This window comes from Cololabis saira, chromosome 12, assembly GCF_033807715.1.
Source record: "Cololabis saira isolate AMF1-May2022 chromosome 12, fColSai1.1, whole genome shotgun sequence".
In the NCBI taxonomy this organism is placed as follows: domain Eukaryota; kingdom Metazoa; phylum Chordata; class Actinopteri; order Beloniformes; family Belonidae; genus Cololabis; species Cololabis saira.
In genome coordinates, this window is record NC_084598.1 from 46029815 (window position 1) to 46042990 (window position 13176).

At 43.2% G+C, this 13176-nt stretch overlaps 1 protein-coding gene across 1 annotated transcript; it reads left to right on the top strand.

The window, feature by feature from the left end:
- Positions 1-1728: 1728 nt before the first annotated feature.
- LOC133456445 (protein NLRC3-like) lies at positions 1729-10599 on the top strand. Its single transcript, XM_061734921.1, has 7 exons — positions 1729-1871; positions 2687-2806; positions 4671-4769; positions 4897-4970; positions 6437-8231; positions 9403-9580; positions 10552-10599. The coding sequence occupies exons 1-7, from the start codon at positions 1729-1731 to the stop codon at positions 10597-10599; spliced, it is 2457 nt and encodes an 818-aa protein (XP_061590905.1).
- Positions 10600-13176: the final 2577 nt, after the last annotated feature.

Genomic DNA, 13176 nt, shown 5'->3' on the forward strand with positions numbered 1-13176 from the left:
AATGTGGATGCAGCAGTAGACCAATAAGAAGATAAGCAAAAACACTTAAGTTAATAAACACAACTATGACGGGATCAGCAGTCCAGCTCACAGCGTAAACTAACTTTTAAAGTGTATTTTAAAGTTTTCTCTGCCCAGACACCAAAAACAGCCTCTCACGTGAATCTTTGCAGTTGAAGGAAAAAAGGGTGGTCGGTCAGCGTTCCTCGGGGAACAGCTGGGTGTTTACGCTCAGCAGGGGATCCTGATAAAGCGGCTATCACTCCCTCCTGTGTCCTTGCTGCAGATGAGGGGATAGCAGCTGGGCACAGCACTTGGCTTCCTTCAACTTCGGATCGGCGTCGCGTTCACGTCGAGGCAATGCAGGGTCCCTAGTTCGGCTTTCGGGGCTCGGAACTGCGTGGGTCGCTCGTGCAGCGCTGCAAAACGGACGCTCCTTCGTTCACGAAGGAGAAAGCCGGCCCTTGGCTGGCTCCCGGGTGTTACAGAGACCTGTGGGTGAGAAGGAAGAAGCAGAAAAGAGAGAAGAGACCGGAGAGAGGGGGGTCTCCTCTTTTATAGCTGCATACAGGAAGTTGATACCCCTTCCTGCAGCTTGGGGTCCTTGTCCAATCAAAGTGTGGTGCCTTATCACCAAGAGGGTCACATATGCAAATCCTGGTGTCCATGGGGTCTTTCCGTTCTCCAGACCACGCTGGAGGTGTCGTAAACTCACCATGAGGCAGGGATCATGAGACTTTAGCTTTGCTTCGGCCCTTTACTGGTCCAAAATAAATGTTCACCCAATCATAAATGTCATGAATTCATAACCATATGGACGGTGGTCCAACAACCTAACAGCTGCGTTTGATACTATTGACCACTCAATTCTCATACAACGTCTGAACTACTGGGTAGGTCTATCAGGCACAGCCCTATCCTGGTTCTCCTCATACCTGTCGGGAAGAAGATATTTTGTCAATCTAGCTGACCATGTCTCAGACACTCACATAATTAGCTCTGGTATTCCACAGGGCTCAATTCTGGGCCCTCTTTTGTTCTCTCTGTATATACTGCCCCTGGGAGAGCTTATTAGTGCTCATGGAGTGAACTTTCATTTTTATGCTGACGATACTCAGCTTTATCTCTCCGTAGCTCCGGATGACCCCTCTGCCCTTGATCCATTGTTGACCTGTCTCTCTACCATTAAATGCTGGATGAGTGAAAATTTCCTCAAATTAAATGAGGACAAAACTGAAGTTCTCATAGTTGGCTCCAATGAGCAGAAAGAATTAATTAAAAAGAGACTTGGTAACCTTACTGTAGCAAATAACCATACAGTAAGGAACCTGGGGGTTATCATTGACTCTGACCTAAATTTCAATGCGCATATGAATTTCATTACCAAAACCGCATTCTTTCACCTTAGAAATATTGCACGCATTAGATCATATCTGTCTCTGGTTGATGCAAAAACACTGGTCCATGCATTTGTTTTCTCCCGCATTGATTACTGCAATGCACTATTTTGTGGCTTACCAAAAAAAACGTCAGACCGGCTTCAAATAGTCCAGAATGCAGCAGCAAGAATTTTAACCAGAACCAAAATGAGAGAACACATTACCCCTGTTTTAGCCTCACTACATTGGCTTCCAGTAGTTTTTAGGATTGATTTTAAAATTCTCTTACTGGTTTATAAAGCCTTAAATGGACTAGCACCTTCCTACCTCCTCGACTGCCTACCTAGATATGTCCCAGGCTGCCATCTCAGGTCCTCAACCGCTGGTTTGCTCCAAGTGCCTAAGAGGATGGCAACTAAAAGACATGGCGAGGCAGCTTTCTGCTTCTACGGCCCGACAGCCTGGAATAAACTTCCAGTACACCTTAGACAGGCATCCTCAGTTGACATATTTAAAGCACAGCTCAAGACCCACCTTTTTACTCTTGCTTTTAGCTGAATTTTAAAGGTTTGTTCTTACCTGTGTGTGACCCCATTTATGCTTACTGCCGTGCCTGTTTTACTCTTTTACTCTTTTTGCTCTTTGCTATTGCTTTTATTGCTGGTTTTATTCTGTTTGCGATATTGTTTTTTTCACTGTCTTAAAACTGCTTTGTTTTTATTTTGCTTGCTTGCTTATCTTCTCTTGACATGTAAAGCACTTTGAGTTGCATTCTATGACAGGAAGGTGCTATATAAATAAAGTTTATTATTATTATTATTATTATTATTAGAAGATACAAATGCATGAACTAGTTTTTCTGCATCAATCTGCGAGAAGATACATTTCCTGACATCCGGTCCTTGATGTCCGTCAGACATACCTGAAGTTTAACTAACGGTTCTGTTTCATCCGGCTTCATAGACACATAGATGTGGATCATACACGCATTTATCATGGAGGAACCGTCAAACCTGACTGAATACGGCTCTTCCTAGAAGTTTAGACCTGAATGGGAGCAGGGAGACCGGACGGTAGTCTTCAACCTGGGCAGGGTTGAGCGTTGGTTTATTCAGCAGCAGAGGTGAAGACATCAGATTGAAGAGAATCATTTGTATCAGTCATTTGTATCAGTCATTTGTATGAGGCTGTGCTGAAGCAGGGAAACATTAAAACATGCAGGACACTGGCTCTCAGGGTTGGAGATCTTGTGGTCATTGTGGTCATCATCAATATTGCGAGTGACTGATGTGAATTTGTGTTTGCAGAGGTCGGTACCGCAGTCAGAGACCAGAGTGTCCAGGATCCAGCTGTCTGTCTATGAAGAGTGACTGGTCCATGGACAAACCTGTAGGGTTCAGTAAAGAACCTGGAACTTCAGACACAAAGTAAGACAACTATTGTTAACTGATTATATGACTCATCATGACTTTATATTTTCTGTCCGTGGTGGTTTATTTCATAGATATACATAATAAATCAATATCTAGACTACTAAAACTCAGCGGATAGAATGGCAGAATTAATGAAATATGTGTGTGTGTGTGTGTGTAGGAATATATGTATGTAAGAATATTACAAATACCAGTGTATTAAAATTTTATTACTATAGGTTAAACATGTAATAATTCAAATTATTTGTTATATTAGTAATATTTATATTGTTAATATACAATTGGTCTTTTTATACTCTTCAATGCCTGTAACATGTTGGACATAAACATTTGGACATTTGTGACATATATTTGCATTTATTTCCCTTTAAAAATATCCATCCAGAAATGTAACTTGTCGAAACCCCCACCAAGTTGAAATGCTCACTGCAGATTTTCCTGTCAGAGGCAGAAAACCTCTCCCTTCGTAGGGCAAGTTCCCACTTCCTCCTGCGCTCTCTGGTTTTTGGGAAACCTTAAAAATGTGTGAAATGTATCCAGATATAAGAATAATGGTCAGCATTTTTAATCCTGATTTCAATTTACATTAAGTGGAAGGACACACCTAGAATAGGCTATAATAGAATAGTCCTTTATTGTCAGTACACCTTGTGGATTATTGGGTCTCTACAAACAACTGTAAATGTTAGCTTTGTAAGTGTATAAAAAAGTCTGTAAAAACGCCTGCCTGTACAAGAATCTCCATCTGTCAGCTCCCACGTTATTGTTGCGTACAATCTAACTCCAAAAAGTTGCACAAACTACTGTCAATAAAGACAAAAGGAGGAAATTCATCACCTCTGCTTCTGCAGGACTTGATAAATACTAGAATAGATAGAATAGGCCAGCGTTAGAAGCTGAGGCCATGAAGTCTCCTGCTGCTGTGTTTTTGAAGGAAGTTTGACAGACTGTAAAGACTTATTCAGTTTGAAAATGTGAACCATAAAGTAGAAAGATGGATTTTCTGACCCATAGTTCAGTTCAGTTATTGTGCATATTGTTGAAGAATAATATCAAATCCAGTTCAGAAGTCTGCTGTGGTGGAGTGAGTTTTATTCAATAAGCCAACGTTGAGCAGACCCACACAGATCGTGTCCGGGTTGGTGTGTTGACCACGAATGGCTGAAATTATGACTTTTTATACAGTAGGTTCAAAGCAATACACAAAAGGCACAAATCAACAAGCCAAAGGTGAAAGACAAAAAAGCAATAAAAGGGTTTGAAGCAGATGTGATCTGAGGCCAAATTCTGTTCTCGGGCATTCAACATGAATATCAGTAAGTGGAAACTACCCCATAGGGTGTTCTCGTGATTCAAGTCTGTGGCCAAATGAATAGGTATTAACATATCAGTCAGTCAGGAACTTTATCATATGGAGTTGGTATCAACATATCAGTCAGTCAGGAACTTTATCATATGGAGTTGGTATCAACATATCAGTCAGTCAGGAACTTTGTCATATGGCATTCCCGTAGTTCAAGTGTGTGGTGAGGCCACTTCAAAGGTGTGGGCCCTGCAGGGGGTAGGAAGCTGGGCCTCACGCCTGCAATGGTGTCACAATGTCTCAACAATATTAAATGTGACATGTTTATGAGAGAAGGATGGAACAAAAAAACTAAATGGAGAATACTTGACCAATCAGAAGAAAGTCTGTCTATTTCAGGCTGTTTTTGGTGTGATGTGTCTCCTATGGGGTTATCGGTTAAGTTCCCGGTTCCTGGTTCCTGCCTTGTTCCTACAATGTGTTTTGTGCAGAAGGAGTCAGTTGTGTGATCATTGACTGATGAGATGTGAAGATCAGTATGTTTGGGTTTTTCAGAACAAAAGCAAATTCTGCAGCCTCCAGGTGTCGGTCTACGAAGAGTGACGTCTCCAAAGATCTACCTGACGACTTCAACAATGAACCTGCTCCGAGGAAGTAAGAAAACCATGTCCTGTGTAAGAAAAAAACAACAAAATAAATACAGTGAGAACTTGTTTGTGTTTGATTTTGCTTGTAAATGTGGAAACATCCAATAAACCCTGTGTGGACGCTGGTTCTGCAGACGGAGCTCATACCAGTCGGCTTCTTCGGAATATCTGGGATATGGAAAAAGATCCAGAGCAAGTCCTCCACAAGGTGAGACCATCCATCCGTCTGAAGAGTCGTCATCGTCAGAGGTTTTTAAAACCTCTGATGCATCGGCGTACGCCCGTTTTTTTGTGTCCAGTTGTTTGACCATAGGTCTGCGTCTCTCCAGTTACTCATCTTTCAAATATAAATCTTAAATGTGACGTCTTTCTGCTGCTGTTACGCTCATCAGCTGTTTCCTTGTTTTGTGAAATAGTAATGGACCCTAGTGGTCTGTAGAGGACCTGCAGGTCTGGATCTGGACCCTAGTGGTCTGTAGAGGACCTGCAGGTCTGGATCTGGACCCTAGTGGTCTGTAGAGGACCTGCAGGTCTGGATCTGGACCCTAGTGGTCTGTAGAGGACCTGCAGGTCTGGATCTGAACCCTAGTGGTCTGTAGAGGACCTGCAGGTCTGGATCTGAACCCTAGTGGTCTGTAGAGGACCTGAAAAGCCAGAAATCAGCCAGCATTCCTGTTGTGGCCACTAGGTGGCCGAGTGTGCCCAAGAGTGGCAGGTTGAAAAAGGCCTACAGAAAGTACGTAGAAGAAGTGTGCAGGAGGAGATACCACGTTAAGCTGCGTATAGTCTGTTTGAGAGCCGGGTTGCTAATGAAGCAGTTGAAAGGAGTTCTGCCTCGTGCTTATTTTATTTAATAGAACCTCTTACACATAACAATTCTGTTTCCAGCACTGGTCTGACAGCTCAGAGGTGCTCTGCTCACAAAAACGACCCACAAGGTTAAAACCTCCCCAGAACCGCCCTGGCCCGGTTCTGGGGAGGTTTATCCTCTGTCCTGAAGCGTTTCCAAGCCCCCCCCCCCCCCCTGGGATGGATTTGTGGGATTACGAGTTCACCTGAAGATTCATGTGATTCTCTAATCTGAGGAAGTCCACCTCTGTGTCCCTGTTTCTGGAATTATAAGCGTTTTTCCTCGTACGGTTCAGATCTCGTCTGAAACTTTTCCAGGCGATCCAACCTCCTTGAGTGGTTTGTTTGTGGGTCGTATTCCTATTCTTCTGACTAATGGGTCGTCTACTTTAGTTCATGAAGTCTTCTCCGGTGAGCTGTAGATGGTGATGCCTTCACTCCTGCCCTCTGGAGGTGGTTGCTGATGTCACTGACGGTTGTTTTAGGATTTCACCTGAAAATTCTCACTATGTTCCACTCATCAACGACCGATGTTTTCCACTGTTCGATGTCTGTTACCCAATACAACCGTGGTGACCTTCGTCTTGGGGGTTTCAGATGGTTGTCCTGGCAGTGACTTGTGTTTACGTTTTTCCACATTCTTGAACGGTACCTGCAGTCTGCAGGGCAATGAAGCTGAGGTGGTCTTGACCCTTCACCGGCATCGGTGGACTGAGCGGTCAAACCGGTTCCTAAACCGGGTTGGTTTAGCTCCTGGAGGCCCCCCATCACTGACTGCAGTAGGAGTTTGTATCTCTCTGACCTCCTCTTCATTCTGTTTTTCAGCAGACGCCGGTCTGCAGGAGGTCCTAGATGAACATAAGACCAGTCTGAGGAGCAGATGTGAACATGTGACTGAAGGAACTGATGAACCAGGAAGTAGAACCCCCCTCAACAGGATCTACACGGAGCTCTTCATCACAGAGGGACTGAGTGAAGAGGTTGATACCCGACATGAGGTGAGGCAGCTGGAGACAGCTTCCAGGATGAAGAGCCTCCATGACGCTCCAATCAGGTGCCAGGACATCTTTAAAGCCTTACCTGACCAACGTGGAGCCATCAGAGTGGTTCTGACCAACGGCGTCGCTGGCGCTGGGAAAACCTTCTCGGTTCAGAAGTTCTCTCTGGACTGGGCCGAGGGCTGGGAGAACCAAGACGTCACCGTGGTGATTCTGCTCTCGTTCAGGGAGCTGCACCTGATCAGAGATGAGCAGCTCAGTCTTCTCAGGCTGATCCAGGTTTTCCATCCATCGTTCCAGAAGCTCACAGCAGAGCAGCTGGCTGCCGGGAAACCGTTGTTCATCTTTGACGGCCTGGATGAAAGCAGACGTTCCCTGGACTTCAACAACGGTCCGGTCGTGTCTGACGTCACACAGAGCTCATCGGTCAACGTGCTGCTGACCAACCTCATCCAGGGGAACCTGCTTCCCTCAGCTCTCATCTGGATCACCTCCAGACCTGCAGCAGCCAATCAGATCCCTCACAAACACGTGGACAGGGTGACAGAAGTACGAGGCTTCACCGACGGCCAGAAGGAGGAATACTTCAGGAGGAGGTTCAGGGATGAAGAGCGGTCCAGCAGCATCGTCTCCCACATGAAGACATCCAGAACCCTCCACATCATGTGTCAACTCCCGGTCTTCTGCTGGATCACTGCTACAGTTCTGGACCACATGTTGACCACAGAGCAGAGAGGAGAGCTGCCCAAGACCCTGACTGACATGTTCTCCCACTTCCTGCTGGTCCAGACCAAGAGGAAGAAGAACAAGTACCAGGAGGGACATGAGACGAGTCCACAGGAGCTGACGGAGGCTGACAGGGACCTTCTTCTGAAGCTGGGGAGGCTGGCGTTTGAACATCTGGAGAAAGGAAGCATCATGTTCTACCAAGAAGACCTGGAGCAGTGTGGTCTTGATGTCTCAGAGGCCTCGGTGTACTCAGGAGTTTGTACCCAGATCTTCAGGAGAGAGTGTGAGGTCTTCCAGAAACCCGTCTACTGCTTTGTTCATCTGAGCATCCAGGAGTTCCTGGCTGCAGTCTACGTGCTCCACTGTTACTCCACCAGAAACAGAGATGTGCTGAAGAACTTCCTGGGAGGAAAGTACAGACACTCATCTCTGGATGGCTTCCTGGAGAGAGTCATGCAGAAATCCCTGCAGAGTGAAAATGGCCACCTGGACCTGTTTGTCCGCTTCCTTCATGGTCTTTCTGTGGAGTCCAACCAGAGACTGTTAGGAGTTCTGCTGAACCAGACGAAGAACGATCCAGAAACCATCCAGAGAGTCATCAACAACCTGAAGGAGATGAACACTGACAGAATCTCTCCTGACAGAAGCATCAACATCTTCCAGTGTCTGATGGAGATGAACGACCTCTCAGTTCATCAGCAGATCCAAGAGTTCCTGAAGTCAGAGAACAGATCAGAGCAGGAACTCTCTGAGATCCAGTGTTCAGCTCTGGCCTACATGCTGCAGATGTCGGAGGAGGTTCTGGATGAGTTGGACATGAGCAAGTACAACACATCAACACCAGGGGGTCGACGGAGACTGATTCCAGCTGTGAGGAACTGCAGAAAGGCTCGGTGAGTCCAGATGGATCAATAACACCATCAGTTAGTGTAAATTAGCAGTTTAGTTCTTTAAATCTGGTTTTGATCTTCAAATGAAAACTTTTGAAATCAGATGATTTTGTTTGGGTCACCTCAAGTCACGTCAACCAGAGGTACATTGTTACAGCCCTTGGCATCAATAAGACTGCGTTGAGTTCAACTGGTACAATTCTTTTATTTCTCCATCGAGTACCGTGAAACTAAAAAAAAAAAACAAATATAACAAATTATCAATATTTGCACATGTTAAAACACTTAAGTTTACATATTTAACACTTTAATACATTTACGTTTACATTTTCTTTAAAACCCACACACATACCTCGCTTCGCCTACCAAGGGTGCAAACTTTCCATATCTAAACAGTGACTGGCAACAGGTTCCCCAACCAAACTTTCAAACACTTGATCTAGTTGATGTTTTGCTGCTCAGAGATCAATTTATGTAACGGAGAAAGATGAAACATCAGAACCACTGGGGGGTTTTGTGGACACATGTGTACTTGGTCAGAGACCTTAATCCTAGTAACTCTGGTTCTGTGATCTCCTGCACCGTCCTGTAACTTCAAATCCCATGATCCTCCATAAACTGCTGGTCGTACCAGAAGTTGCACTGGTGAATGTCACGAGTGCAGCTTCATTAATTATGAATGAAAGTTTGTCTGAGACAGAAGGTGACAGGTGTTTGTGTTGTTGCTGTAGAGGAGAGCAGCATGAAGACGTTTACAGCTTCATACGAGAACTTCTTTATCAATCTCTGATCAATGCTGAAGTCTCTGTGAGACCAATGTCTCCTTTAAGAGACCTGAACACAAAATACAAGAAAAACTAGTCCAGGAGTCAGAAAAATACTAAATATAGCTTAAAATATTGAAGATGTTTTATCCGGGTACTTGAGAAAAGTTCAGCTCTACACTGGTTCACTTTCATTCAAGATGTTCAGAGTGAAAAATGTCCAAGAATAAATGAGTTTATGTCCTAAATCCGATGTTTTCAGATGACTCTGACAGACGTAGACGTTAACGAAGCCGGTTCCCTCCTTCATCTGCAGATCCAGACAAAGTCTGCAGATGTTAACAGATGTGTTCAGTCTGGCTTTAACTCAGACTTTATTACAACTAACATCATATTTTCTCTCATCACAGATTTGTTGAGTGTGGACTCTCAAAGACTCACTGTGAAGTTGTTGCGTCTGCTCTGAAGTCCAACCCCTCCCATCTGACAGAACTGGACCTGAGTCAGAACCCCCTGAAGGATTCAGGAGTGAAGGTTCTGACTGGTGGACTGGAGAGTCCAAACTGTAGACTGGAGACTCTGAGGTCAGTCCTGGAGATGTTTCCACATTTATCCACTTATCATCCTCCAAAGATGTCACAAAACTACTTTAATTCAAAAGAATTTCCAGAAATATTTAATATCTGATAAGAAATGTTATTTTTTTTTTAGAAAGGTTCTGTGTATATAAAAGTCTGAAGATTGTTATATAAGAATATTTTAGATGTAAACAGGAGAAAAACCAGTTTAGATGTAAACAGGAGAGAAACCAGTTCAGTATAAAAGAAAGAAACACGTTAAAAAGTTTATTAAACATTAGCCCAGCACATCAGGCCCATGTACATGTTTGATAAGTACTTTGTACTTTCTTGTGTGTGTAATCTGCAGTTTCCTGAGTCTGAACTAGTTTTAAAACAGCTGCAGGTTTTGTCATGAGTTGATATTACAGAACCCAAATGCAGGAAACCCAAAGGTGACAGATGGCAGCAAAGTCCTTTATTTTAACAAAACATAAAAACCCAGAAAAAGTTATCTAACAGAAATGAGAGAATGGTGAAGATGACTGGGAGGGGTCAAACTGACAACCAGCCGGGACTGAAAGAGAGCAGGAATGAAGACAGACGGACCAACAGCCAAGAAGAGACACATGTCCTCTCAAGGACTGAGACACAGGTGCAAACAATCAGGATGGACGGGACCAAGGGGAGTCAAAGATAGAACTAAACACACAAGGATGTACTTTCAAAATAAAACAGGAAACAGGTCAAGACCAAATGTATCACCATCACAGCCCTAACCCTAACCCTAGCCCTAACCCTAACGTGAAGAACCTGGTGAAACAAATGTATCACCATCACAGCCCTAACCCTAACCCTAACCTTAACCCTAACCCTAACCCTAACCCTAACCCTAACCCTAACCCTAACGTGAAGAACCTGGTAAAACAAATGTATCACCATCACAGCCACTCTGTGTTACTTCCTAGAGGACGGTGGTGCTTGGGTTCGGTCTGGTTACAGGTGGATACCACGAAGGTGCACCTAATAAGTTTCATCAACCAGTACTAACACAATAATATCCTCATTAAAATAAATGAGACACAGAGATCATTTAACATTTTGCCAAAACTTAAGTAAATGCCTTATTTATTAATTTACATAAATTTGTTAAATAAAACCAATGTATTTGTTTTTCAAATAAACCCTCAAAATGTACAGCAATTATTCCCTTTTTTGTTTATTTCAATTCCTTTTCGTTTTTTACAGAAACTACTAAATTCTATTTTTTTACTCTTTTCACAACTTATCCCTTTCAGATAAAATCAAGACATTCCCTCCCACGTAGCTCTTACTCACTGCACTGGCGACGTACACGACTCAGAGCGCTAACGGTAGTCTCTAAAGACGTTTCTGACGGCCGGGCTGTCCACACCGTTCAGTTTCCTGTGTGATTAAACAGGAAAACATTCAGCACTGCAGCAGTCGAGGACTGCAGTTGTCCATCCCTGCCTTAGGCCATGTTTACACAGAGCCAGGTATTTACAAAAACTGATATGTCCCCCTCTGCGTTTTGAAAAATACCATCATTTACATCAGATCGTTTTCAAAATCTCTTCATTTTCACGAACCCGCACAAATTCTAGATAGAGCAAAAGCGTTTTGTGCAGTCCACCCTCGTCAGCTAAATAGTAGAGGGTGCAGCTACTTTTTTCATTACACTGACCGAGGACGGCATGAAAGTCGTCTGACCTTCTATGTGGGGGCGCAGTAACTCCTAAAGGGACAGTAGCGATGACCGCGACATCCTGAAGTTCTCACGCCATTCCTCCGGGACAACCCCTTCGTTTTCTGAGTTTTCTCACCAGCGAGCGGTTCGTCCTGGTCGGATCCAAAAATGACGACGCCGCCGTTGCCAGGCAACCCTTTGCCCTGGTTAGAGATGAAGTTGATGTAAAATTTCAGACCTCCGAGCATTCCTTCTCCTCTGCTCCTCCACATAATACAGCAGTTGTGAATGCAAATGCAAACAGATGAAAAGTGTTTGCACAAATGTAAAAACCAGCACTACTTTAACAGCATCCATAATGATCACAGCGGCCAAGCAAACCGTAAACACATGACGCTGGTGACGTTTCTGTCGCAAAATGTGACACTCTGAAGCCTAAATGTCCGTTTCCCTCCGTTTACAAGTAAATCTCCACTTTGACCGGAGTTTTCAGGAATCATGGTTTTTGGAGACTTTGAGCTTCGTTTTCGTGTAAACGAACGGATAAAACGCATGAAAACAGCAGCGTTGTTGCTGCGTGTAAACGAGGCCTCAGACCTGGACAGGTTGGACTGACGGCTACAGGTGGAGCGTCAAAGTGATCGTCCTGACAGGAAGTGTCTTAGACCCTCCCGTGTGGGTTTAATTCAGAAATGTCCTTTAATCAAGCAGCTCATTAGTTGTTCAAGCAAAGACTTTTCAAGTGCAGCGATACAGAACCACCTGATGTTTAGTTTCACAAACACTTCAGAATCTGTTGAATTAGTCTGATAAATATACAGAATTCAATCATTCTTATCTTTAACTAAAAGTAAGATATTAACTGATAAACTCCGTTTTAAAAGAATTATTAGGTGTTCGCAAGATTATAAATGACACATTGCTCAAAATAAAGTATTTTAATATATTTTCCTTCTGCTCTCAGAAAAAAAAAAACATTTTAATTCTTTATAAGATAAAAGGATCATTATGATAAAAACCTCAGGAATAAATGATGTAAAACTGGACACATGATATAAAGTCCAGCAGTTCTCCACAGATCCATTCTGGTGTTAATAATTGTTGCTAGATCAGCTTCTGATCTCTAAACTGCTGCTTTGAACAATATTTGAACATGAACACTAATCAAAAGGATTGGTGTGTGTGTTGGTGTTTTCATCTTAATCTAGTGTCAGACTTGGACCAGAAAAGCTCAGGATGTTCAGGAAAGGTGAACATGTCAGAGGAACAACCAGGAACCGACATCATGGATGGAACAAAACTTTAAAACCTGTTTTATAAAGTCCAGATACGGTGGTGACCCACATGGACCTGATGACAAAGTTGATATTTGAAGAAACACTTCTCTGATGAGACTTTAACATGTTTCTTCTTTATTCAGGTTGGAGAACTGCTTGTTGTCAGAGATCAGCTGTTCTTTTCTGGTCTCAGCTCTGAAGTCCAACCCCTCCCATCTGAAACATCTGGACCTGAGCTGGAACAAGAACCTGCAGGATTCAGGAGTGAAACATCTGCGTGGTTTCCTGGAGAGTCCAGACTGCAGACTGGAGAATCTGTGGTCAGTTCACAGATTTAAAGATTGGAGCCTCCTGCTCGCTTCCCTGACGCCCCGGCCCGACCTCACCCCTCATTTAATACATAAATTACCAATTCTAATTCTAATAATTATTCTTGGCATTATCATGATATATTGTTTCATAATGTATTATTATATGAAGTTATGAAATCTCATGGGATGTTAAACTATAGTATTATTATATTGTTATATATTATAGTATGGTGATATCTTTTTGTTATATCTTATAATATTATAAAAATGATTATGTTATATTAGGATATTACTATATTATTATGCTATATTTATATTATATCGTGCTACA

Coding starts and splice junctions, on each gene's coding strand:
- LOC133456445 (XM_061734921.1), top strand. CDS start 1,729: ATGTCCCAGGCTGCCATCTCAGGTCCTCAACCGCTGGTTTGCTCCAAG. Junction 1,872..2,686: donor TTCCAGTACACCTTAGACAG/GCATCCTCAGTT, acceptor TTGTGTTTGCAG/AGGTCGGTACCGCAGTCAGA. Junction 9,581..10,551: donor GACTGGAGACTCTGAGGTCA/GTCCTGGAGATG, acceptor GTCTGGTTACAG/GTGGATACCACGAAGGTGCA.